General features: G+C 40.8%; 1 protein-coding gene across 1 annotated transcript; it reads right to left on the bottom strand.

Moving 5' to 3' along the window:
* LOC143179431 (very long chain fatty acid elongase AAEL008004) lies at positions 1 to 27521 on the bottom strand. Its single transcript, XM_076378660.1, has 6 exons — positions 27384 to 27521; positions 17201 to 17273; positions 7926 to 8116; positions 1863 to 2000; positions 692 to 934; positions 1 to 498 (listed from the first exon to the last, which is right to left on the bottom strand). Exons 2-6 carry the CDS (start codon positions 17259 to 17261, stop codon positions 148 to 150), a joined length of 984 nt encoding a protein of 327 aa, XP_076234775.1. The 5' UTR covers positions 17262 to 17273; positions 27384 to 27521; the 3' UTR covers positions 1 to 147.

The raw sequence follows: 27521 nt of genomic DNA, 5'->3' as shown, positions 1-27521 counted from the left end.
GGTACGCGCGCGACGCCGATCGAAGCGGGCCAGGGCGGCGCGCGAGCCCCTCGTCGGGCGTCGGCGCGATCGAACCCGCGCGATGTGAACGTGTCGTGTGATTATTCGGTGTCCCGAGCTGCTTCCCCCGAAACCGAAAATTGTCCCCTAAGCCAACTTCTTCTCCGTGTTGTTGTTGGCGACGTAGCCGTTGTTGGTTCCGTTGCTGTAACAGCTGTTGTACTCTTTGTTGTAGATGGTCGCGTACGACGAGACGCCGTTTTGCCGCGGCGCCGAGTCCTCCAGGACGGGCATGCACGCGCCGCTCGAACCGTTCTGCAGGCTCTGCCTCGACAACTTCTTTCCCCCCCTGTCCACGTACTTCGCTTTGTAAAAGTCTGAGAAGAGACCGAGGAACAGCACACCGTGCAGACCGATCCAGATCATGAAGCCGCGGGGGTAGTTGCATTCAGTGAAGAGGAGTTGGAACTGGTGAGTCATGATCAACACGAATTGCACCTGTAATGGAAATATTAATGGTCAGTCAATCAGTGAGGAGCTTATGGGTTAGGGTGCAGTTAAACACGTTGCAAAAGTTTCTGACTAATTGGTAGACTTCTGACTTCTTTTAATATTTTTGAGTGGTATTCAGAAACAGTTGACTTGATCCTCTGTACTGAAGAACAGGTTCTCTAAAGCTTTCAGGACTCACCATTTGCAGGGTAGTCAGATACTTCTTCCACCAGATGTATTTTTGGTATTGTGGGCCCATCGCAGCTACCATGTAGTAGAAGTACATTATGATGTGAACAAAGGTGTTTAAAAGGGCAAAGAAGGTGCTGTGGCCACCTGGAGCGAACTTCATCCCCATCCAAACCGAGAAGGGCATTATGCCGTGATGGATCACGTGAAGCGTCGACACGTGCTGATTCTTCTTCCTCAGAATGAAAAATAGCTGGAACAGAGCGAGTATAATTGCCTTTTGTGCACTTGAAAGCCTGCGTACCATAGGAACGTCGGTAAATGTTTGTTGCTGCCCTGATAGCGCGGTAGACATGAAAACCAATTCTATTTTTACCATTAATATAAATCACCGTACAGACAAATACCGAGAATTCGATTTAACAGCGATAGTGCTTGAAATCTCGTAATGGAAGCGAAATGCGTTATTTTAAGTAATAAAATCGATTCTCGTGGTCGTAAATATGCGCTCCAATGTGTGTTTTACTTCGTAAATGGATGCAAATGGGTCTCCTTGCCAGGGATTTCCAAGAAAAATAACAGATTCACTATCGACTGTACGTTAGACTAATTTCAAGTCATTTTTCAATCTTAGGTTAGTTGCAAATACAGTGATTCACGTACACTACCATAAGTATTTGGTCACTTCCACATTATTGCTACATATAAAATAGACCAAGTAAAATTCTACAACACAATTTTAACTACAAATCTCATCTCAGAAGACTATACAAAGTTTACAAATCCCAACGAAAGTAACATTTAATAGCAGTTAACATCAAAATAACAAAGTGTATTCATTTCACAAATATCCAATATAACATGAAAGTGTCCAAATACTTCTGTGCATGTCTCCCATTAAAAAAATTTTAATATACGACTTCATTACTCCTTGACCAAGTTCCTGAGTCACATTCTTATCGCGACGCCTACTAATTCAACTCTTCATTACACAACGCAATCTCACTTTCATCCATAGACGACACTACCAAAGTTTCCCTGAAACCCAGTAGGACACCCCGTGACCCTGCACGCCAGATAAAAATCAAGTACTTCCTCGAACCCAGTCACAGCTCTCCCAAGCCAGAGACATTAATCGAATTAGCAAAATTATTTGCAAGAAAAGCAAGAGCACCACTCACAGTGTCAAAGAATTCCGTGAACTTGCTGATGTAGTACCACCAGCACGTGTTCGCCATTCTGAGCGCCATAGGGTTGTTCGAGTAGTCGACCGGTTGGCACCGGAAACTGTATCCTTTCGCCCAGCCGCTCATCAAGTACTGGAACAAGAAAACGTCGGCAAGTGAGGACAATATAAAAGGGTTGTATTCAGCGGGTGGACGGCAACGACAATCAGCGTATAGAGGCACGATCGCTCGCTTTTCACCGAGCGAAACACCGTCTCGCTCGCTTTGTTCCGATCAAGAACCTGGGGAAAGCGCGGAGAGAGAGAGAGAGAGAGAGAGAGAGAGAGAGAGAGAGAGAGAGAAGGAGGGGCTGGGGTTCGACGAGGGGAGGGAGGAAGGGAACAAAAGGGAGTGCTCGGCTGTGTTTCTGTCGCAAAGACGTCCGTCGGTCGGTATTTAAAATTCTGAAAGCTGACGCGCTCCTTCGGGAATTACGGACAATGGGCCTGTTTGTTTCGCCGTTTCGAGTTTTTGCGAGTTTCCGCGGGAATCAGGCCACCGTTCCGCCGCGACCCTAAAACGACAGATCGATTCGCGGTCGGGAATCCCTGACGATCAAAACGCCGTTAGAGAAGCTCCGCGATCCGATTGGATCGTCTCTGGTCGCCAATAATAGGGTTAATCTTTGGGTACAGTGTCTTTCTTTCCCCACGTATAAGCTACCGCGAGGGTCAAAGAAGGGTTTGAAAGTATTTTGTTTCGTAGATATTAATAGCATACTTATTCTGGGATGGCTGTTCACCTTCTATAAAATGATAATCATAGGTATTCCGTATTTCTTCTGCAGAGAATTATGGTAATGATAATTTTTTACGCTTCTTTTTGTCCGACCATTATGGTAGATGTTTACTTCCCCTACAATTTATTCTACTTTAAGCTCCAAAACAGACATAACGTAGTCAGTGGAATAAGTCCAAAGTCAGACACAACGTAGTCAGTAGAATACGTCGTTAGTCAGATACATCGAAATCAGTAGAATATGTCGCCAGTCAGACACAACGAAATCAGTAGAATATGTCGCCAGTCAGACACAACGAAATCAGTAGAATATGTCGTCAGTCAGACACAAGGAAATCAGTAGAATATGTCGTCAGTCAAACACAAGGAAATCAGTAGAATATGTCGTCAGTAAGACACACCGAAATCAGTAGAATATGTCGCCAGTCAGACACAACGAAATCAGTAGAATATGTCGCTAGTCAGACACAGACTAGCGCGAGTTAATACTGAATTACTGACCTCAAATAGTGCTTATCGTTACCTAAATTTCACGCGTGTCTCACGCTGATCGCAATACGATCCCGACTCTCGTGTCGATTAATTAACCGCGTGAGATTCTTGATTACCGGAAACCACGCTGTGCATGGCACGGAAGCGAAAATTCGCAGAGCTGTCGCGGTGCCGCGATAATTGGCTAAGTGGCACCGATTGTATTCAAACCGAGCACGAGCAAGGAGTATCCACAGATGACGTGTTCTGTAAATTATGTACGATTTTTCTGACAATAAAGTACAACAAAAAAACAACAGAACAGAATGAAACTGGTTGCTGTCGGTGTTTGGTATGGAAATTTTTCCGATTTGTTTTCTTGTTTTTACTGCGTATTATCGAATTCAATTTCATTGACGCACCATTCCTACGACAAAAACACCTTCAAATATGTATGCGCAACAGCCTTCCAGCCTTTAAAAAAAGGTGTTAAAGATCAACTGTTAAAGACAGAACTTTTTTCCCGTAATTGTGACTTACATATTTGCAAATGATTATATAAATTGAGACGCTGAATCAATCATGCATGCATTCTTCGATATAGAAAAAGTTAACGCGACATATATTGTATTAATAAACGTCAATTAACTAGCACATTTAATATAACTTTGCAACGATTCATAAAAATGAACATAAATAAAAATGGACATGAATAAAAAGACGGTAATAAACAACAAAGATTCTCATCACAAAATTATTACAAAGTAACAAACCAACTAATGAATCTAATTATCGCACATTTTCCTCGCTATAGGCTCGCAGTTCGCTAAGAATGAGCTCTCAGTAGCTACTCCTGAGGTCGACTCGCCTGTGGCTAGCTCGTTTCTATCTCAAGGAAGACACGACTGACAACACACAATTCGATTACTAAAAATACTTCCAAAACATAGTTTATTTTTCTAGTAATCAACTATAAGGTTTAACTTAAAGGTTCGAGTTAATGGGGGGAAAAAAGGTTTCAATTTAATAGTGCTATATTTTGTTAGACTTGAAAACAAAATGGGGACACAGTATTCGGTTTCCTCAGACTACCTAGTTGGTACTCTTACCCTAGATACAGTCTTCCTAAACCTCGGCCGAATTTCGAGGAATCGCGTGACGACGAGCTCACGCGATGCCGAATTCTCGGTAAACGAATCGACTAGTATCATCGGCAGACGGGACACGACATTCCATTAAACTTGACCGTGTTAAACGGCTAGGAAGGCTTGGGCATAGTCGCGTGGGTTGTCCTGCTAACGAGAACACGTCGCGCGTATATGCTCGAGGGAGTTGTGTGTCAAGGCCGCAACACGGCCTGCGCGATCTGGCTTCAGAGATCAATTTTACACGCGTGCCACCAGCGATTTTCGACCGACTGATCCCGCCCGTGGTCGTTCAAATTTTGCGCGCGCCACGCTGGTCTACTTTTTTCCCCCTTGTATGGACACGTCGCGATGGCCCGCTTCAGGAGACAGTTTCTTGGACCACTTTTAGAAGACGCTGCATTCCTACGTTCGTGGTACTGTAATACAGTTAGTTTGGGGGAATTTAGGAGTGGAGTTCAAAATGTGGACCTACGTACAGTACTATCCGTGAACCATGAGAAGTCTCCTGGAACGCATTACAGGCAATGCTTTTCAAGAGACTTCTCATGAGACATGAAGAGTAACAAATTCAATGTTTCTACATTATATAATACAGAGATCTTTCACATCGCTAGATTATATTCTTTTAGAAAGGAATATACACTGTTACAAACAATTTCTGTGTGTTCAGTTATTCTAATAATTTATCTAGTACGATTTTTGCTATCCAAGACATGAATATTCGAATTAGTTTCTAACCAGTGTCCAAATGCTTATGGCCGATGTATGCTGAATAAGGCGAGGCATGGGCAGCATGGAACCGAGTCACGGAGTCAAAAAAATTACGTCCCCGCTCATTACGGTACTTCGCGAGGTCCCCCATGCTAAAATCGAACGGTCGGCCTGGAGCTTCGTGGCGTACAAATTGCAGCTACCGTCGATGAGGAAATTCTTTCGATGTCCCTCTGTAACCACGAGAGCCCTCCGAACTACTATGGAGTCGTCCGTGCTCAAGACATTCGAATCCCTCGAAACTCTCCTCGACTTAATCCTTTTTCTATAGCACTCAGCCTACTGCTTGAGCGTTCGAACGAGATGTCAAGTAGCTCCGAAAAATTGGAGTATCTCGAAGCATCGATTTTATTTTTTTGCGGAACCCAAATGCTTAAGTCAGTCTATTGAAATTCGCTTGGATGGGATTTATAAAACTATTTTTTTTTCTTTTTTGAAAAAGTTGCCAGACAATGTGTCCCATTACTGTCAGAATTTTTTCATCCACCTGCGTCAGAATTTTGCATTCGTTTGATCGCGGTCACGCGAAAGTCATTTAGGAAATATATAATTTGCATTTAATTGTGTGCAACTTTTTCTGCGGTTTCGGTAGCGTCGAAAGAAATTGCGAAAGGAAACTCGTATTTATGTATATACAAGTATTAATATGGAAGCCTAGGATATCAATTTATCTTGAAATATCTCTGTATCAATTTAGAAAAGCAGCTGCGCCTCATAAAAAGGTATGCAGAATGCAGACGTATCATTAAGACGTGATTATTGAAATAAAATTAACCGTAATTCGTTAAGCTGCTAAAGTGAAATAATTTACTACATAACCTGCGTTAGCACTATCATCCAAACGTTTCCTAATTGTGCAATTACTACAAATTATGCGTTTCTGCTATGACAGTTTTTCTAGCACTATGCAAATCAATGCGCTGACTTCTTTGACCAATTACACTCATTCTTTATTATAATTTTTGCGTAATATCGAGGCGTAATAACATTTTATGCAATTTTAATTGTTGCAAATGATGCCAACACGTAACTTTTATAATTAATAATCGCCAATGGAGATTAAATCTGTCTCGTAATTAGCTCACTGTACTTGTCTGGCGCTCGCGAGGAAAACGCCGCGTAAGATTAATTTTTAGGGAAACAGGAAGCGGCTGCTGAGCGAGATGCGCTGGTATCGATCGCAGTGGCCAACTTGGCGTCGAAGAATATCGTGCTGCGTTTGCAAATTTCATTTGAATTCTATTAGACTCGTTTACGTTGTCGACGGGAGGCGGAATGTCGAATATATGTCGGCTGAAACTATCGTTCGCCACCGTTCATGAATATGTCCGAAGACTCATTACTGTACAATGGCGAAGGGAACAATTTACGATTCCTCCGCTATACAAAGACCTTGCCAGCGATCGTTCACAGGAATGTCCGGTTCGATTCGATAAGATCGATCAACTGGTCAAACGAACATGTGCCTCCTCGTGTTTCACGGTTTCGTTCGACAGGTTTTCCTCTAATCATCTCTCATTTACTGTATTGACGATTTGAATATTCAAATAAGAATTATTTTTAGACCTCATCTGGTGGACTATCCGTATCCGTAAAATCATTTCCTAATTATGATTCAATGTCACTGATTAAATCCTGTCGAGCAAGCCAGTTAACGCGTACGGTATTTCCTACTCCAAAATTAGAGACGAGCAAAAGGAGGAGAATTGAAGGTCGTGTCTGTGACCTTTTAATTTTCCTGTATCAAGGAGAACCAACATATCGACTGTCAAGGAATAAAAATGGTTTCTCGAGCTTCGACACGTAGCTAGGATTTTTGTAAGGCCATACTGGACACAATTTTTCTCGTCTAGATCGGCGATGCTTCCGCCGCCACTTAATAAAATCCGACGACGTAACCCCGATATTTGAAGATGGCTCTTGACGTCACTTCATGGTCTTCGATCGAGTCCAATATGCACTCGTCGAGCGTGCCATCGAGGGCTTCTTCCGGTAATAGCTCAAGATGAATTTCAACATATGGCTTTTCATCAAATTCCCTAGAATTCTCTAAAATTCTCTAAAATTCTCTAAAATTCTCTGAAATGAACGTTGCAGACTTTGCGCGTCTCTGTAGCCCTCAAACGCTGGGTAGAATATTATTTTATAGAGGCCATATGCTCGATTCTCGCGAGACCGTTCTGCTCAACGATTATCAAGGTAGAACAAATGATAATTGGATCGACGAAAGATGTGTAGAAAGTAACGCGACGAAGTTCTACGTGAGTACGATTTTTACGAGATAACTGTACCTGGGCGCCCGCACGACATACTAAACGCAAACTAAATACGATCGGTATTTGATTGAAAACGCGCACATATTCTCGGTACCTTCGTCAGACACATCGGAACGACTGAAACGTCACGTGGACGCACGAGGATTTATTTCCATGGAGCAGGAAATGGGTTGCTGGCATTCCTTCCAGTCGAAACGAGATTAAAGAGGATGGACAGGAACCACTGAGTCGCGAGTTTGATTGGAACTCTAGTCTTTACTAGAATTTACTGTGCGCTTTAATTTTATTACTATTTAATTATCCGTGTAGTTTAATTATATTACTGTTTAACTATTGAAATATATTTTTGTATTCTCTTCTAGCTAACTGAAAATTCAATACTTTGAAAATTCAGAAATTTGAAGATTTAAAAATTAGAGAATTCAGCACTTTGAAAATTCAAAAATTTGAAAATAGAGAAGTTTAAGAATTCAAATACTTCGAGATTGGAAAATTTAAAATTCATAAACAGACATAGGTTCACAGAAACTCTGACTACAGGTAAGAAAGCGTGAATTCCAAAACTAGTCAACCTTATACGAGCAATTAAGAGTTAAAAATATCTGTGAACGAACCTCATAGAAGATCCACGACGAGAACAGCGTCTGTATCAGGTTGTACGCGATGAGAGTCCCCCGAAGGTTGAATGGTTTCTTATTTTCCATTAGCCTAGGTCCCAGAGCTTTGCTGAAATACGCGTAAAACAGGCATATCATCATCGTCGGGAAGGGGCTGCTCATCATCATCCAATTCTTCACCCTGGGATCTGGAATCAGAAGAGACGCCATTAGAGGTAATCGAACTGACGCGCTAAAATCGGCGCTCATCTCCGCAGAGAAGACAGCCTCTCTCGTCGAGTTCCTCAGATTTTGTGCACGTCCATTCAGCGAAAGGAGTGTCTCTTCAAAAAAAAGAGTCTACGTGAATACACTACTGCGTGCCACTCGCTCGCCTCAAAAGAGTCTCGTCTCGAGAGGCTCTAATTATCCACCCCTTTCCTTCCAGATTCCCCAGAAACCGACGCAGGCTCGCGAGTTGTCGTACGAATTAACCCATCAATCTAATCGTGATCAAGCTTAATATGGATTTCAGGACCTGGTTGATTAACGTCGCGTTGAATGGGGATCGTTAGCGGCGAGTCTTTCCGTGCACTCGAAATTAGAGGATCAACGCCTCTCTATTTAGGAGGGCGTATCAAAGTCTAGGGCGTAGGCACGAGGGGCAGCAACCCAACGGCCGAGCAAATGAAAGATTCCGCTGCGAGCAATCCCGCGTCGGGATCCACCGTGAATTTCACTCTCATTCATACGAGTCCATGTCCACTTCAGCCGCGGTTACCGCTAATTAAACCTCGCTCCTTCTGCTCGCGTTAAATCACCCTAAAACCGTGTTTAATTATCGGATTTTCAGACAGCTGCTCTACAGTCTGGCGAACAGAGAGCAAACAATTGTTCTTTCCGCGGCAGCTTTTCCAACGTTTCTTCCCTAACTTTGTATATCGTTATTACGGTACAGTAAACCTTTTTACAATGATTTTCCTGCCATCAGGCGACAGCGAAGCGACGGTCTTACCGGTTCGTTGACCCCGTTACGGTGCAGTTGTCCTTTAAAGGAGAGGTCCATCTAATGCGTGGCTTTTTTAAACAGTTAATTGAGTTGCTATGGATAGGTAGCTTAGGGGAAGTTCAACGATTTGTTGTAAGTAGTGCTTCTGGAAGACGAATTATTTTGTCCATGGTGGACTGGGATAGCCTTTAGCCATTACTGGGGAGGCGAGATTTAACCCCTTGTCATACTTAAATGTGAATAAAGGAGTGAGCGAAATCGTGGTATTAAAAAATCTCATGATATCTTCGGAAAGAATTCTCAAGAAGGTCTCTGTTTTTCGTTCTCTTAAGTAGAAGATCCTCTTAAATAGCTGGATATTATTTCCTTTTTAGACTATAAATACTGTGGCTACTGGCACTACTAAAAGTCTACCAAGAAGCTATTAATCACAAGTTTATACGTGTGTAAAGATTGGCTTGTCAGTTGCTATTTTCATCTTATTTCTTCAATATATAATAATTGCTATGCAAGAATTTCTTGTGTCTACTTTTTGCGAAGCTAAGTCTTTTTGTCCAGAAGATATAGAATCGTTTTCTAAGTTACGTAGCTTTTTGTGTTACCCACAGAATTTATTTGATTGCACGATGGCAATATAATAGTCTTTGAGCTGTCGAGGGTTTCATGGATCACTTTTACAGATATCTTAAACCAGTTTCTTATTTTAAGAAATCATTTTAGTTATTTTACTCTGAAGAGTTCAATTCTTCAATCCTAAGCCACTTCAAAATTTAATTTCTATTAGTTTCAACGTTTCAGGACGCACCAAATGCAATCACAATGCATTCACCTACGATCCACGCTATAACAAGTCAACTATTTAATTACTGTGATATCAGAACATCAAATTACTGTATCATCCGCTACTTTTACGGGCAGTTGACCACTGACAACCAGCAATTTAGCCAAGAATGCGCTCCCCGATTTGCAAAGTGATCACTGTACGCGAAATTTACGTAACAATGGAATAGAGAGCAAGGTGACATTCTACGGTCGCGAAAGGTGACTGGAGATTTCGCAAGAGTTATTATAATACGCGCATCGAAAAGTGGAGCAATCAAGGGGCCGCGCGCTATTTAGAAGTCTTCCATGGCTGTTACGTAATCGCTATTGAACCTGCATCGCGTGCCTGCGTCGGTGTCGAAGTTCTTTTCCGGTTAAGACTTCGCCGAGTAGTTGAATTTTTTAAATGAGGCGGTTGGTGCCGCGATGCAATGTCAATTTCGTAACGTCATTTCCGAATGCATCCACGTAACGAACGATGGCCAGCGACGAGTCCATCGCCTAACGACGAAATGAGCTGGATCATTTTTTCATCCTATGCTAGTACGGCATTGGTATTGGACATTGTAATGTAATGAGATGGGGATAGAGAAATTACTGAGAGTGAAATCATTTGTGGAGAGGCAGACGATTTTCTTTCAGGGATTGAAATCTAGGTATTGATTTTCAATGCTGGAAAATTTGAAAGTTTGACAATTTACAATTTTAAAAATTTGAAAGTTTGAAAATTCGAAAGTTTAAAAGTTTAAAAATTTGAAAGTTTGAAAATTTGAATTATCTCTCTATATAAATTCATTAATTTTTAACTGATTATTCTCTTCAATCTATTCATAAATATTTTTTATACCAAATATAAGAAGTTAACGGTTGACCCTTGTTTAACTGCAGGTGGAGTAGATAGCAGTGATACGTTCCACGAACGTGCATATGCAGTTATATAAACATAAAGTTTGAATCCACCGAGGAGGCAGTTCTATAGTTGAAATTTTGGGCCTCATTAAAACTAACCATCGCTACGCGTACTGTTGCAACTTTTCATCGTACGACTGTAGGTTTTTAAAAGGCGCGCGCAAAAAATTCTACGACATGAAAATGCTTGAGAATACACATAATGGCCTCCGAGAGAACTCGAGGGCTATTATCGCGAAAGGAAAAAGTAGGTATAGACCTATAGTGACGTATTATCAAATGCATTTATGGGACAGTTAAATGTGCAGAAAGGATATAGAATATCCTTAAAATATTCAAAAATATCTAAAGTACAAATATATAAATAATATATGTATCTAAATGGTGAAATAAATTTTTATCTACGTTTTATTTCTCTAGTTGTGTTTACAAAACTACGAATTTGTATAAATATTTACAATCTAATCACCGTAAGCTTTAGGATGTTTTTCAATCTCTAAAGCAAAATTTCAGTGAATATATTGTAAAAAAATAAAAGCAGCATTTGAAAATGTTTGAATTATAACAACTCATATTTCTTGAATAATAGAACTTCTTAAATTTGTATAAAAAGTATAAAAATTTGTATAAAAAGTGTACAGAAATGTGTGGAAACTATTTTAATTAAATATAGCTAGGATACTTAGAGATCAATGTTCCCCGCTGCAATAATAACAACTCAAAAATAGCCGTTCCTAAGTAACTATAATAAAAATACCCATAAAAATATCGCTTCTCCCTCTAAATAAAAATACTATCTCTATACCACCCAGCAAATATATACCACCATCAAAAAGTTTAAGACCAAACCATAAAATTAAGATTAAGGAAAAAATACAAAACAATAACTCCCAAAATTGTAACCGAAACGTCATTTATCTTTACAATAGATCAAAACAGGTAATATTATTTTCGTGGAACTAATCATAAAACAATCTAAAAATATCTTCAGTCTAAAACCTTCTGATAGTGGCGTCTCTCTACGTCATCCACGAACACCCAAGATCATCCACCAGAAAGCAACAAAACCAAGCCGCGTGAGAGGCTTTCAGCCGTTCGAATCTTCATTTCCAAGTGCATTAAGGAAAAATCGAAAAGCGAGGTTGGCTTCGTCGCCCGCGTGGTTAGCAAATCGCGACAGTAAGTGGCGAACGAGGTATTCGATTACGATCGGTGAGAGGGAAGCCATAGGAGAGCAGCGGCACGAGAGAACGAGACTCTCGTCGGTGGAAAATTCGCAGGGTCGTGAGCGTAGCCCCGCTTGCCCGTCGGCTTGGATAAATTTCTCGGACATTTTTTTCTTCGACCCTCGACTGGGAAGACACGGCAGTTCATTCAGGAGGCGCTCTCTCGTCGGGCCTTCCGCTAAATTACCTTTGTACTCGCAAACGCGAACGAACGACGCCGCGCGTTGCCACGTTGGTCCGCGCCAACGCACACGATACACTGCGCCTCTCCAGCGTCGCCTCTTCCCTGCCATCTTTTTTTTTTATATATCTTTTATTTTTACCTCCTTTTCCCATTAAACAGGCCTCGTCCCAACTGCGCGTCTCTGGGAGGAATTTATCAGCGTCCATGGGACAGCGAATTTGAAGAATCGACGTTCGTGGTGTCCTTGCCCGTGGGGGATCGGGGACGAGCAAAAACTCGTGGAACTTGGAATTTGAACCTGGACATACTTAGATCTCGACCGGTTGACCGATCAAGGACGACCATTTTTATTGATGCCTAAGCGAAAATAGCTGACGGCTACGTGTGCCCTCATCGGGATAGTGTTCTAAACAAGGTCGGTGTACCTTCTTTTTGCCTTTGATCACGCTTTATGGACCTTAAGAGTTTCCTTTATCTGCGTGGCCCGTGCGGGAATGGTTCTGTGTCTACTTTGCGTTAACCTTGGGTTCGTATGGCGATTTAGCAGAATCATTGCGATTCCATTAGGAGGAATCGAGGAATGATTAACGAGTATCGGGAATAAATATGATGGCACAATTTGTATATAGCCAGGTAAACACTCACGTAACAGGGTAATTGGAAAATCAGATGTGAAGAGCTTGCGATAGGTAACGAATATTGGAAAGAATTTTACCTCGTTCTTTTCAGCGACACTTAATATTGTACACGTGAAACTGGATTTCTGCATGAATATTATGACTCTATTTTTGCCTCGAGCATTAAAGATTGATTTACCAGAAATGCTGTAAACCGTGACCAGTCAAGAGTTAAAATCGACACGAAAATATGATACTGCGGCGAGCAACTTTCATTTCGTCGAATGTATGTTCAGTTCAGAAACTGCCCATTTACACGTTAACCGAATAACCGTCTGAGGCGAATGCAAGAAGGGATTCCAGCGATGCAGTAGGCTCGGTGTAATCAGGCAGTGGCGCCTGTAGGTCTACACGGGACACGATTAGCGGAAAACACGGCCTGCTGACTTGCCTGTATTAAATCGATAATCCACGCGGCGTGTAGCACGAGAACATGAAAAAAGGGCCGGTTAATTCGAGCCCCTCAACCGTTTACAGGCCTCGAGACTAGTGATGGCAACAGAAACACTTCGATTCGCTTTGAATCTGTATACAGGGTGATCAGTTTATCTGGGAAGCGTCTGAGTGTTGGCAGCATTTGTTGTAATTACCTTTAGCATTGTGCTGTCAACACTCAATATAGGGTTTCTAGATAAACACCCTGTATATGAGTGTTGGCAGCATTTGTTGTAATTACCTTTAGCATCGTGCTATCAACACTCAATAGAGGGTTTCTAGATAAACACCCTGTATATGAGGAAAAATTCGAATCACTTCGAAACATGTTTCGAAGCTCACTTAGGACTTCTGAAAGTCTTGATAAGTCTTGAATCTTGAATTTTTGATAGGTCTTGAGTTCTGTAAGTCTTGTAAGTTTCTGTGTCTTGAATGTCTTCATAGTTTTAAGAGTTATTTAAGATATTCAATATGTCTTGGAGGCTGGGTAATAATTGACTATTTTAAAAGCATTGCCAAAATGTATTTTTGTATAAGTCTAGGCAGTACTATTAACATAAAGTATTAAATTCTATTTGAAGAATTCGAGTTGTCATTCAAGTTTATCAAGAGTTTCAAGAATTTAAAACTTCGAATCATGTTCGAAGCGATTGAAGTCTTCACAGTCTTGACAAACTTTAAATCGATTCGAAGTTGAGATTCGAACTCCCATCAGTACTCGAGGCTGCCTCGACCTCGAGTCAATCCACGATGGCGCAAGAACACTGGGAGGAATTGTTCGATGATCGATTCTGCGCGCCCTAAAACTGATTCGCAAAATCGGGCCAATTACGGTGCTACAGTCCTCACATCCTTTTTGCGATTCCGTTTGTAAGGGACGTCCTGATCGATGGAACGTATTACTAGCTCTGAACGAGGCAGGAGAGAACGATAAGGAAGAGCTCTCCTTTGCACAGTGGCCTGGAATGGGGTTGTTCTTGGCCGAAATCCAAATTTTCAACTATGACATTTTTATACAGAGGCATTTTTCTTAGAACGACAACCCTTGAGGATTCTTATCAGATAATTCTATGGAGATAGACGGCTCACAGTCAAGGCTTTCGGAATCGTGTTTATTCGTCTCGAAGCTGTCGTGCAAAGTGGTTCTTAAGAAAATCTGATTAAGCTGAAGGTGAAAGCAGTTGCTTTAATTACACTTATTATGAAACGTCAAACTAGATCTATATGTTATATCTTGATGTAGCTGAACGAGTATGTTCTAATGTTTTCGTAAGGCATGGACGAACAATGGAATTTATGAGATCTTAAGTCTCAGGTGGATTTTAAAAAAATGAATTTTGAGGTGGATCAAAAAAATATTAACAAAAATGTCTTCTTCTGTTATCATGAGAGGCTAGATACATAATAGTTAAAGGAAAGTATATAAATCTAGCAACTTTTAGAAATATTTGCATTTTACATACCTAAAATATAGTAAGTTAAGACGACCAATTTTTAAGAATGCACGATTCGTGTAATTAATTACCAAACTTTTGACTTTAATTGTACACTGCAAAAGTTATTGAATGTTCTTCTAATGGAAACGCTCACGACATTTACGACTGCCCCAGATACTTATTTTTGTAGTATAATACCAGAAATTTTATCTTTGATGTTTCTTAGAAACATTACTGAAAGTAATTATAATAGTACACATTAATATTACATGCCAAAAACTCCGTCAGCTATAAAAATAACGAGCCTTTGTTCTAGGTCTACATGACTCATCTTCTAAACAATTATCGATATCCATACATCTATTACAGAAGAAACAATTGACGATAACGAAACTTCTAATAATGATGAAAAGTTTGACAAAATGCACAGACTTCCCAGAATTTTTTTCAGGGGTGCTGTTTCCAGGAGCATAAAGCTCGATCCTTCGCCTTTAATTTAAAAAAAGAATCAAGTCGCTGCGATTTTTTTTCGCAAAGTTACAGCACTTCAAAGTAACCCTTGCATTTTTGCCAAGTATCTGCTATCAAAATGCAAGGGTTACTTTGAAGTGCTGTAACTTTGCGAAAAAAAATCGTAGCGACATGATCTTTTTTTTAAATTGAAGAGGAAGGTTCAACCTATATGCTCCTGTAAATAGTATCACGAAAAAAAATTTTAGCAAGTCCCTGCATTTTGTCAAACTTCGCAATTTGCCGTACTGAAAATTATTAACTTTGGCGGAATACACAGACTTGGCAAAATTTTTTTTGGAGATGCCATTTGCAGGAGCATATAGTTTGAACCTTCCTCTTCAATTTACAAAAAAGATCATGTCGCTGCGATTTTTTTTCGCGAAGTTACAGTACTTCAAAGTAACCCTTGCATTTTGATAGCACATGGAGTAGTGCCAATACTTGGCAAAAATGCAAGGGTTACTTTGAAGTACTGTAACTTTGCGAAAAAAAATCGTAGCGACTTGATTCTTTTTTTAAATTAAAGGCGAAGGATCGAACTTTATGCTCCTTCAAACAGAATTCCTGAAAAAAATTCTAGGAAGTCCATGCATCTCGTCAAACTTTAGAATTTTCAATAGGATAAACACGTCTTCAGATTTAAGGCGCTGCAATGGTAAACCTGCACTAAGCTTAAAATTGAGGCTCAGTATCTTATAATCAAGACTTCAAGCTATAAATAAAAAAAAGATCACGATCGTACGATGATTTTTCGCGGAGTTATCGTTAGTCGATGTTATCCAATCTTTGCCCAAAATATTTTTAATCAGTGCAGATAAAATACACGGAATTATATTTTCCAATAATGTTGCATTCACGTAGCTTCGGTCCTCAATGGGTAAAATGGATTCTTTCCCAAAATAAACCACGATTACTTTATTTGACCCGAAGAAAGTTCCTCCCTCAAGAGGTTAACCAATTTTGTCCAAGGAATACCCCTTTCAGAGGCACAGTGCACTGGCCAGGACTCCCGCGAGACGGAAAAATCGATAATTTCGCGGCTGGTGGCAGCGTATCACCCAAACATTGCAACTGCACCCGTCTGGCAGTGGATCAAGAGCAGACGAAAGCATTGTTGATGCAACAATCGAGGCGAGGAATTCCTGAACGAGCTCGGGAGAGCACTGTTGCGTTAACATATTCTAAGAATGGTATTTCGTGACTGGATCCGATCGACTCGTGGAAACGCTGACGTGGTTCACTTTCGTGGCGTCGCGTCGGTCCTCTTTCGTTCGCCACTCGAAATTCCACGGTGACGTTCACCTGTACGTAAGCTCCGAGCGAATATCGTAGGGAAATTGGGAACAAGATGGAAGCGTGTTACGACACTATTGACACTGGGACGGGACGTGGGCCGGCGAGGAGCGAGAGGTCATTTTGAAAATATGCACGACAAATACAACGTCCTGCCTTCGACGTATTTTCACGTCGAATCGCGCCTATGGGCTCTTGTCCCCGTTCGACTGAAGTTACGAAAGCTTTCACGGAGGATCTGTCGCCCTTACTCTCGGCCGCGTGCTCTAGCGCTCTTTGAAACGTGATCGACGTTTGTGGACCGTTTTATATAATTCTCGGAATCCGCCACAATTCGAATATTCCCGCCTTCTGTGCGGGAATTTTATGCCTCGTCGTTGACCCTGTTCTTTGACGTTTAAGAGTATTTGAGGCACTGGGTGCACTGATCGCCTGCATGATTATCCTACGTGTTTAAGTTAACTCTGTGGGGGTAAGTGGGTTAAAAACTCTTCCATCTTTTGCTTAGCTTTTTATGCACGGTGGGGTATGTTTTAATTCGCCTCGAAAAGTTTAAGTCACTCATAGTCGTGCAGTTTAATATTTTATTTAAAGTTTTGAACTTTACTTTGGTTGGACGTTAGACAGACGAAGTTGTCAGTCATGTTTGCCTAGGGTAGAGGGTTTAAGTAGTGTAGCTCTTATTTCAGACTCTATAGTGCTTCCTTATTTCTCGATTCTTTCATATGTGTAAGTCTAATTGATAAGTTTCTGTAATGATTTAAACAGAATAGAGGAAATTGGACTTACCGGATTTGTTATCCATGAGATCCCTGTACCCATGTACAAAATCCGCTACTATACTTGTCATCTTGGCTTCTTTCTAAAACATTTAAGAAATATACAATTATTCATAAAATATCAAGACATCAAACTAGTTATTTTTATTAGTCTTCCTAGACCTGTTACCAAGTAGTTTAGTGTCAGTACATTTCAAGTAGTTTAGTGTCTATATTTCTGTACCTGAGAGCCAGACTGGTCCCAGTCCATTTTCCTCATAATTAACTTTTTTACATCATCTATTTTCTCTTTATTTTATTATGGTAACAGGAATGTAGTTAAGTTACATTACAGTTGCAGGAAATTTAATACTACAAATTGCTTCAAATACTAGCTTAAGAAATGGGTAACCACATTTGTTTTTCAGCTCTCCTAAAAAGTAACCAAAAACTATTCAGGTCACGACGACACAGTTACAGTCTTTTTTCTCACGCAATAAAATCGTATCATTACTATTCTGTGCAAATATGAAGAAAAGCAGTACCTACAAAAAACATTTCACTATTCTACCCCAAAGCAAGATACAAAACATTCAAAACCATTCAAAGACGCAGACAACATATTTCACATTTTTCTGTAGTTACTACTTTTCTATAGTTAAGTATCATCACTATCACAACTTATATTCCCATTTTCAAAGGACCCCAATTTCAGAATATTCTCCACCGTATCCTCAAGCAGTACAATCTCAAAGTTAATCGCAACGCGTTTACCTGCCCTGCTTCAACAGACTGCAGCCTGCATCAGGGCAAACCCGATGTCATAATTGTCCCACAAATCGTCGTTGCATAAAAATCCCGCGAGCTCGACAGTCTGTCCCCGAGGGCGCAGGGAACGTCATCAGAGGTAAAATTACTGCGCGATATACGTGACAAATGAACGTGCGTGAGATCCGCTGGTTTCACGCAGGCCAGCGCGGCTCTTGGGAAAGTGCAAAGCGCATCGATCGTCGCGGCGTTTAAACCCGTCCATTAGGATTTTCCAAGGTGCTTCCGGGCGTCCCTCCCAGGAAGCCAGCGCCGAATTTTCGCCCGCGCAGCGGAGTTTCCCAGTCTGGGGAAAAGAGGCCACAGATCGATCGCGTGGCTGTTACTCAAGAGATCGCTCCCGATCGAGGGCATGAAATTAAAACATTAAACAGCGAAGAATGCTGGTTTAACGACCGGTCGTGTTATTTAACTTCCTTTTGTAACAAACTTTCATTAATGCGCCACGCGAAATGTAACTGCAGCGACGGGGGCAGACACCGAACACGATGACTTTGCGAATCGGCTAATTACGCAAGGCGAATTATTAAATCGCGGCATTAACGCGCCTTTGTGCTCATGCATACGCGATCGACCCTCGAATTGGGTCACTGAATTCGTTTAGGAAAAATACAATATGCATTTTGACACGCTTCTCGAAATGTGCGACTGGAAGCAGAAGAGGAATTACAAAGGGGGGGGAAAGTACTTCTTGCGTTGAAATTCGAGGCTTCTCGCGTGGCTTGTGAAATTGGCTGTTTACGATTTTTTCATTCCAATTTATTTGGAGACCGCAGGAGGAGAACTTAATAAGTCCATATTTATCCATTATTTTTCTATGTTATCTGGTAAAAGAAGAGAGTGCTTTTGTATGTCAGAGTTGAAAAGACGAAAATCTTGACAAATTCCAGGATATAAGAGTTTTCATAATGGGTGTACAGAGACATAACTTGATAAATCCATGTGAAATAGGAAAAGAATATGATAAATTAGCGAGAAACTCAAAGTTATAAAATTCAAGAAATTCAAAGTTTCTATATAGAACTTCTATTGAAGAACGTTGGCTGTACTAATTGCACGTTTCGTTTTTATTATTTTGAAGCGTCCTGATCAATTCTGAAAATTGTTGTCCCTGACAATTTAGAAAATGAGACTTATCAAGTTTTTCCCCTGTGGTCTCTATTTGTGAGAATGCATATAGTTGATTGCACGAATGGCAGGAAAAATCGTGATACGATGGGGCGTAACTGATCGATTACTGTTGCAAGTGTGCGTGATAAGAACGTTACAGTGTACAATGTACAATATATTCAAGCGAGGTAATATTTTGGATCGAACTGGGAAGTTCACGGAACAATCGATTCGAGTCTCTTCCTGAAACGCGTGTATTTAACATGAGGTCAAAATTATCCATTACAAAGCAGTTACTTAAGTTTCATTGGGATTTTGTTCCGTTGACTCACAAATTTCGAAGGAGAAATGATCACGGAATATGGAGGCTTGCAGGTTTATGGTAATGAGATTCATGGATGCAGAGTTTTTTTGCTCATCACAACAAATCCATTGAGTGCATTGATGTAATGTGCATAATTAAGAATCGAACAAATTCACGTAGGCATTGCGTCACTGACTGTTGCCTCCAGACGCCTGCGCATATATTCTGTCAACAAGGCAATTATATTTTTCATCCCTCTTATCGCATTGTTTCCTTAATCACTTCGGGACATTTCTCGAGTCTGAATCATCGCGTGTTCCTTATGCTATTACGTCATGAAATTATTTAAGAGACACGGAGAAACATTATAATTCCTTCCACATCGAAAATTGACTGAAAGTTGGTCAACATCGAAGTGGCACAAGTTATGAAACCGAATTTTCGCGCCTTTTCTCGATTTAAAAAATATAGAAGTGCTGGATCATGGTTTCAATTTTCACGCTGAGTTATAGTTACTTGTTACGTCATCATCGCTTCTTTTTCTATTTCCTTCAAGGCAGTAATTTCTGATTTTCAAATATTCAAATGTTCAAATTTTTAGATATTCAAACATTCAAATTTTCAAGTGTTCAAATATTCAAACTTTCAGATATTTAAATATTCAAATTTTCAGATATTCAAATATTCAAATATTCGAAGATTCGAGTCTTTTAATAATTACATATTCAAAATTTCAAAGATTCCAATATTTAAACGTTTAAATATTTGAAACACATATTTAAAATTTAAAATATTTCGATATTCAAGAATTCAGACTTTTAATATTCACATGTTCAAATATGCCAATACAAAGATATTCAAAGTTTCAAGCGTTCAAATACTAAAATCTTGAAATTTGTAAGTCAGTAAACTTCTTATAATTTCTGTATTGAAATTCCTGCCTTCTCACGACAACTGTAACCAAGCGCTAATGAGGAAATACCAGCCAAAAATACGAAATTTAATGTAAATCCAGCTACATATATGTTTAGCTGATTCTAGAAAAGAGCCGGATTCCGGACGAAGCAGTTTGCTTATTAAATCGGGGAAATTTCACTTTCGGTGCTCTTCCTCCATCGATTACGGGATGTCACGAAGAGATAGCGTGGATTCCGTGCGCTACGAGTGAAAAAGAATCGCAGAGCTGACAAGTGGAGAAGAAAAAGCGAGAAGGAGCAGCCACGGGAGAAAGAAACGAGGAGCAGGGAGGAAAGGAGAGCGAAACGGCGGCGAGAAAGTTACTAAACACGTGGTTACGTGGTGTTCAGATCGATTACACCAGATAGCTAACATAAACGTCGACTACGGACTCTCCTGTCACACCTTCCACTTTGCAAATTTGCTCGCTTCCCCCTTTTTACATGTTACTTGAACCTCGGTGCACTGTAACCTCGGAAGAGACATATAATATTTACTCGCTATAAGCTCGCCATTACCTTCTCCGTTTCTTAGAACTACTCTTTTATCTTCCTCTATTTTATTTTTAGCAATACAAGCGCGAAATTCAGGAGTTTATATTTTAATTATTTTTGTGACGAATAAAGACTTCAATTTTTAAGAGAAAATTTCTGAAGAAATTTTGATACTCCACTGTATGTTATATATGAATGCACACATTTTTAGCTACCAGATGACACAAAAAACGGAAAATCGACGAAAATGGACCTACCAAGTTCTTCCCCTGGGATTTTCAAACAGAAATAGGGTCTTTCAATTCTTCCAACTTTGCCAAAAATAGATCAGCTGTTCAGGAATTTCACGTTTAGGGCAATTAAAAGCGAAATGATCCATGGCTTGTTTATACTTGATACAAAGCCAACTGGCTGCTCAAGGTTACTAGTCACGGTTTTTCCTACCATTCTGCTTAGTTGCTTCCACTATTTTCTATCATTCCTGCGTCTTAATCCGCCTTCGTATCTTGCCGAAGAGATAAAAAATTCAGCAGATGAAAACAGACGGCTTTCATCTTCGCTATGGAGATCCTCTCCCGAATAAGAGCGACTCTATGAATAGAAACTCACTTACTGTTCGTCTCGCTAAAAGACTGCTACCTTTTCACTCTTTGCTGCAATTTTTTTTCTACGACTATTACTATTACATTGAGCGTTAGACTCATATTTGGATGCTTCCTGGTATAATTATGGAGTTAAACAGTGAAAAATAAAGTAGCAAAAAAGTATGTATGCTGATACGATAAGTGCTAGAATAATTTCCATGGTCTTTCACAACTCCAGCACGCATTTAATTCATCAAAAGTATTACTTCGGTCAACACAATTTAAGGAGGAAAAAAAAAAGTTTGTTTAATAGCCAGCTAACTACTTCCTAGTAACTACAATCCCCACAATTTAAGTCCGCAATGTACTCAATAATTCGAAGGCACACAATTATTACGAAATAAATAAACGAATCAGTTCCTCGAACCTTCTCCGCTAAATTCCACAATGTAACTAATTCCACTTCGATATCTGTAATCGTATTACTAAAACGCAGGGTTTCCCAATCACAGGCACGGATTAAAGCAAAAACAAGCCCAAGGAAAAACAATAGAGTCAATAGCGAAAGGAATCGCACAACTCGAGGCAGGTGCATTCTTTTCGCTAGGAAAGCCACCTTTCTCGTCGCTTCGCGAGCACCGAAACACAAAAATCGCTTTACATAAGAATCTTTTCATACACAGGTACATACCGATCGTTCCGACCGAACTCAGGGAACCGAGAAAGAATGCATGCTCGACGGCCTAACGGAGCCCGAACTTTTTCCCAGTGAAAATGGCAGAACGGGCGTAACCATCGTGTCGAAGTTGAACGCTCCCCTCGGGGGTAGGTGTCGCGTGTGTGAATTTGTATCGCGTGGCCCGCCAGCACGCGGCGAGTTTCTCACATTGCGTGTATAATTCACGATCGCACGTGTCGTGACCAGGTACAGTCATTTCGGTATCGATTCCCCGTTTTTTCCCTCGTTCCAGCGACCACCCTCGCACAGGGACCGAGCAACCTCGACGTAATTTGAGGGCGTGCGTCGGCCACGCGTATGACCGACTCGCGTGCCGCTTCTGCGAATCGCCACACGCACGGGCTGCACACGAGGAGTGGAGAGAAGTGGAGGATGATAATAGGTATCGCGGTTATCGAGGCTTTTCCCGCGATCGGTGCTAATCGACAGGATCGCCGCTTAATGAGACGCTGCAGCGATTAAAGGTTCTCTGGAAACGGGTCGTTATTACGCTAATAGCAATTAGGTATGAATGATTGTAATTCTGAAGGGGACAGGAACGAAACGTTTGTTTCGACGTTTTTTGTGAGATACTTGTTTCTATGAAATTACAGATATATTGAGAATTCAATTTCCATCGAATTGACTAGATTTTGTAAGTTCAAGTGCTTTTAATTTGAGTGAAAGCAGAGGTCAAAAGTCTGTTTTTAATAGACTCCGTGGACAATAGCTGGAATAAAACTCGTATTACGTGGACTCGATGCCAGCCGAGATGGGGAAATGAAAAATGGCATCGAGGGGGGCAAAAAATGAAACCGATAGCGTGGAACTATTCGATTCGACCAAAACACACAGCTATTACGTAGTGTCTTCCGAGTCTGGAGAAAGTAAGGCTGCCTATTGCGTTGCTGAAAGGATATTTACTTTCGGTCGAGGATTTCTGTTGGCTCTGGCGGCCTCTGGGTCTCTCGGATCAGATGCCTCGTGCCACAGTTCGACGATGACGAGGAAATTACGATATATTTATGGCGATCGATGGAATTCAATCTACAAATGCTATTACTTCCCATTAATTCCCTCAAATTCGTTGTTGTCGTTCGAGTGTGCTAAGCAAGCTCCGCCATCGACCGCTGGTAATATCCTTTTTACCCCCGCGACGGAAGCTGAAGAAGGCAGTCTGAGGGGAAGTTAATTACCGCGACATTTCGACCGTGTATCTTCGAATGCACCTCGAAATACTCGCAGTCTAGGGTAGGAATACCAATTACTGTGTGGAGACCAAATACTCGAAAATGAATGCAGTTTATGGCTAAGCATTTAGTATTGAATGTAGGACACTCTCTAGGATATTTTGCTTATTTCGAGGACTTGACAATAAAGGGAGTTCAATGTGTTAGGACGCGAGTGTCCAGAATAAAGTCATTAGCGCGCAGAAGTACATACTTGGATCACGAAGCGATAGAAGAGCTCGTCCACTTTTAACGAACGAGTACTATTTTTTCAGAAAACTGCATTTTTCTGTATTACCCTATACTATCTAACAATTCCTATGGTCTATAATAAAAATTCGAAAGAATATACTATAGGACTAAATTTTGTTGTTTTATACATTTTGATACCTTCTACTCTCTATCATTTTTATTATTAAAAAAACTATATCTATAGGCATTCTATTTCTGAGAAGAACATATTCTTCAACTGAGTTGAATTTTCTCAAGTTCAAGAATATAGAAAAATGGACTAATCTCAAGAAACGAAGAAAAGAACGAGTTTAGAACGAAGAACTACTACACACCTTAGGCTACAAAATATTAGTAAGCACCTACTGTATAATAAAACAATTCTCAGAACGTAGATCCAAAGTGTCAAACAAAACAGACCTCAGCCAATTTGAGGAGTCGATTTCGCGACTAAGCAGAATTCTCGAGCCTGGAAGTGACGCAGACAGTACCAGTTCGAACGTTCTCATGTATTTCCTCAAGTGCAACATTCCCATGTTTTGCGCGTCGGTCGTTCGATCGCGATCAACAATGAAGCCACTATCAGAATTTGCATTCGCAAACACCACGGCCGTGTTCGCGCTTGTAAACGACGTACGTCATTCGAGGAACGAAATTGGAAGCAATCGGCACGATTTTGCACAGCAACGTCTTCCGGCGCAGCCAACGCCACGAAATCACTCGTGACCGACCGAGACCCTGTCTTCCATCTCGATCGAAAGAATCGACGCTCGCTCTCGATCATCGAGCTCCTCTTTCTCTCCTCCGTCAACCTGTTAAGTCAAATAGTCGAACGCATCGCGCTTTTGAGATGAGAGAGTGAAAGCATGGAACGCGCGCGCTTTCCATTGGCGCGACGAGAGCCAATTGTGCCGGAAATGAACATTATGCCCCCGCATTATCGTTTTCAAACCTGACACGTTTGTCGACCGCGTCCGAAGGAATTATTAATTCCTCGTAACAGGATGTAACGGCATCTCGAACGACGAGCGGAACTGAATTCGATTCGAGTGGCAACTGTAACGTGAATCAGTCGATCTCGAGTCTGTCGTTTCTGGTCGAAAAGGAACGCCACGACGAAAGAGATTTTGCAATGCAGTTACGTTCGATGGCTGTTCGATGGTTCGACTGACTGCTTTCAGGGATATACAGGGTGTTTCTTTTATCTTCCACAGTCTATTATCTTCGTTATTTTTTGTGGTACGAAGAAATGTGTCAGGACGAATTTGTTGTGTTCAAAGATAATAAAGTGAAAATAAAAGTTAAATTAATACAGTACTCTGAAGAATAAGAGTAATCTATATATGAATGTAATACTGTAGATATTGGCATATCGAGTTAAGCCATTAATAGAACTCTAGACGAAAAGGTAAGTTAAGCAGAGTTTGGAACTGGAAGAAGGATTAAGTGAGATCGAACACGAAATTCTGCGTTCTGGCGTCGAAATTCGGGTATTTCAACGACACTTGTAAACATGTTGAATATTTGGAGAACGGCTGAACGATGATTTCGATTCTACATTGACTGCGTCTTGGATTCAAATTGGGACACGGTTCGGGATGTTACGACACGTTGGAGGGAAAGATCATAACAGAGCCGACTTTCTCATCTAAAATTTCTAATGGCCAGTTTCAGAATTTACCTATTCCTAATGAAATATTCATGCAAACGAACGATCGAAGCGAACTTCTTTACGGAGACTTCACATGTGGCTGGGTTTGCACGTAAATGGCTCTATCGTGACCGAGCAATTGTTGTCGAGCATCCAACTTCAATGTCGTTTATTATTTACGAGCTCGATGCCTGGATGATCATGCTTAATCTAATTCGATTTTCTTCGAGCAATAGAAGCGAGGTACAGCGGCCGAGGGAATCGCATAATCGAAATATTCGGAAAGAAACGTTTTCTCTCCGATTTATGTAACGAACATTTTGTTTCTCTTTCAGTTGCTATCGATTGGAGCTAGAAACGTGGAATCAACATTACGTGTTCAGAGTAGACACGTGCCAAAGATTACGTTTCTCGGATAAATTTCATTCGTTGTTGGTACTAGGTTCTAATCTACTGGAAGACGTTCTGGGAAAATACTCTTCGAAATTAAGATAAAAAATAATAAAGCTCTAATGAGAAAATAATTATGACAGGTTTATCAATTATATTTGCGAAGGTTAACTACATGTAACAGAGTTATACGTAACTAGTTAAGCGTTCTAGAAATTAAACTGTAACTTGAGAACGTTGCTGTATAATTCACGAATCCGACGTTTGTTTTGACACTATCTGTGACATACTTTTTCCCATGCATTTGCGGAATTTTGTTTTAAATAAAACGTAGAATTGAAGAAGGATGCAATATTTTATACATACAATATATGTCACTAAGAATACTAGGTATTCGATTACAGCAATTATATGCAATAAAAAACAATTAAATTGGCACTTCAATTGTTTTGTAAGATAACCGCGAGTTGTTTCAATAGCTTGTCAGACGAGGAATCGATTTAATTAGTTTTCAAAAAATTCCTTCGAGATATTCAATTCTGTTTGCAGTGCATTCCTCAATTCCTGTTTATTTATAATATTATATAGTGTTTAATTTTTATTGGCGATTCGTTCTGAGTATTCGATTACGTCGATATCTGACTATTTTAATGGTATTTCTATTACTTTTGAGGGGCTATTGATTACGTGTAAGTTAATTGAATTCTAGCTATGGAATAAAAGCAGTTTATAAAAATAAATCTCGCGAGTTTCATAGTGTACGATTTGAGTAATATTCACAGAATTCAATGTCCCAAAAAAATGGTGGGTTTACTGTCGGGAATAGCCGAGAACAGTTTAACCTAATTCTATCGACCTGAGGATTACTATTCATCAAGCAAAACGTTATCATCGAGCTGCAACGTATCCTCGATATAGATTTATGACTCACTGACAACTTTATATCGAAACATCACCGCAATTCCATAGTAGTACACTTTCTTCTTATCAATGTCGCGGATAACAATACTATTCCTTCAAAAAACTAAATTATAGCGAATTCTAGCTGAAATATTATACTCGAACAAGTAACAGCCTGTGGACCCCTATGCATTCGCGAAGAATTTCACCATTCAAAACACTGCAGAATCTACCCAGTATGTAGAAACATACAAAACATCGAAAATTAACTACAATTTATACTTGGAGGATTACATAAATCTCCAACCAGATATCACATTTCTAATCGTATTACTGAAAGCAGGAATTCGCGTAAATAGCTTCAGTCCACTGGCAAACGTTACAAAATCTCTATTCCAAAACCCTCACCACTTCCCACAGACAGTGAATCAGTGTCAAACCCAGCTCAAACCCCATCCTCTCCCTCCGCACTTCTAGGTTATGTCGAGCCCCTTACCATAATCTCCGTCCCCGCGTTTACCCGGGAAATCGAACGAAAAGGCAAAAGATCCAGCGGCCCCCCGACTCTGTCCCCCTGCTGATCAATAACCCCGACGGAATAAGAGGCAAGAAGAATCGAATTCTCCGACAGGGCAGAATCCCGCGTCGTCCAGCGCGTCTCGCTTCGTTTCCCCGAAGCTCGAAATCGATCACGGACCGTCCTAACCTCAAAAGGCGCGCCGGCGGCACGCCTCGAACGAACGGTACACGCACACAGAGGCAGCAGGGGGGACATTGATCACAGCGTGGCCCCCGCGATGTCAAAGGACTACACCCACCTGCTTTTCGTCGTCGCCGCTGGGCCTCGTCTCTCCTCTCTTCTGTGTCGAACGAACGTCTCACGTCGCCGATGTTACCGGCTCTTCCTCACCGACTCACGACGATCCGCCGCGCACCGATGTCCTCTCTCTTCTCGT

This window comes from Calliopsis andreniformis, chromosome 1 (genome assembly GCF_051401765.1).
Source record: "Calliopsis andreniformis isolate RMS-2024a chromosome 1, iyCalAndr_principal, whole genome shotgun sequence".
NCBI lineage: Eukaryota > Metazoa > Arthropoda > Insecta > Hymenoptera > Andrenidae > Calliopsis > Calliopsis andreniformis.
The sequence above is the reverse complement of the archived record's forward strand: the minus strand, read 5'-3'. Positions and strand labels throughout refer to the sequence as shown.

What these genes read in the sequence shown, in the direction of transcription:
- LOC143179431 (XM_076378660.1), bottom strand. Translation starts at nt 17,261, where the DNA reads ATGACAAGTATAGTAGCGGATTTTGTACATGGGTACAGGGATCTCATG. An exon ending in TCTCATGGATAACAAATCCG is followed by an intron (nt 8,117 to 17,200) that starts GTAAGTCCAATT and finishes TTCTGATTCCAG; the next exon opens with ATCCCAGGGTGAAGAATTGG. An exon ending in TCACGGAATTCTTTGACACT is followed by an intron (nt 935 to 1,862) that starts GTGAGTGGTGCT and finishes GCTCTGTTCCAG; the next exon opens with CTATTTTTCATTCTGAGGAA.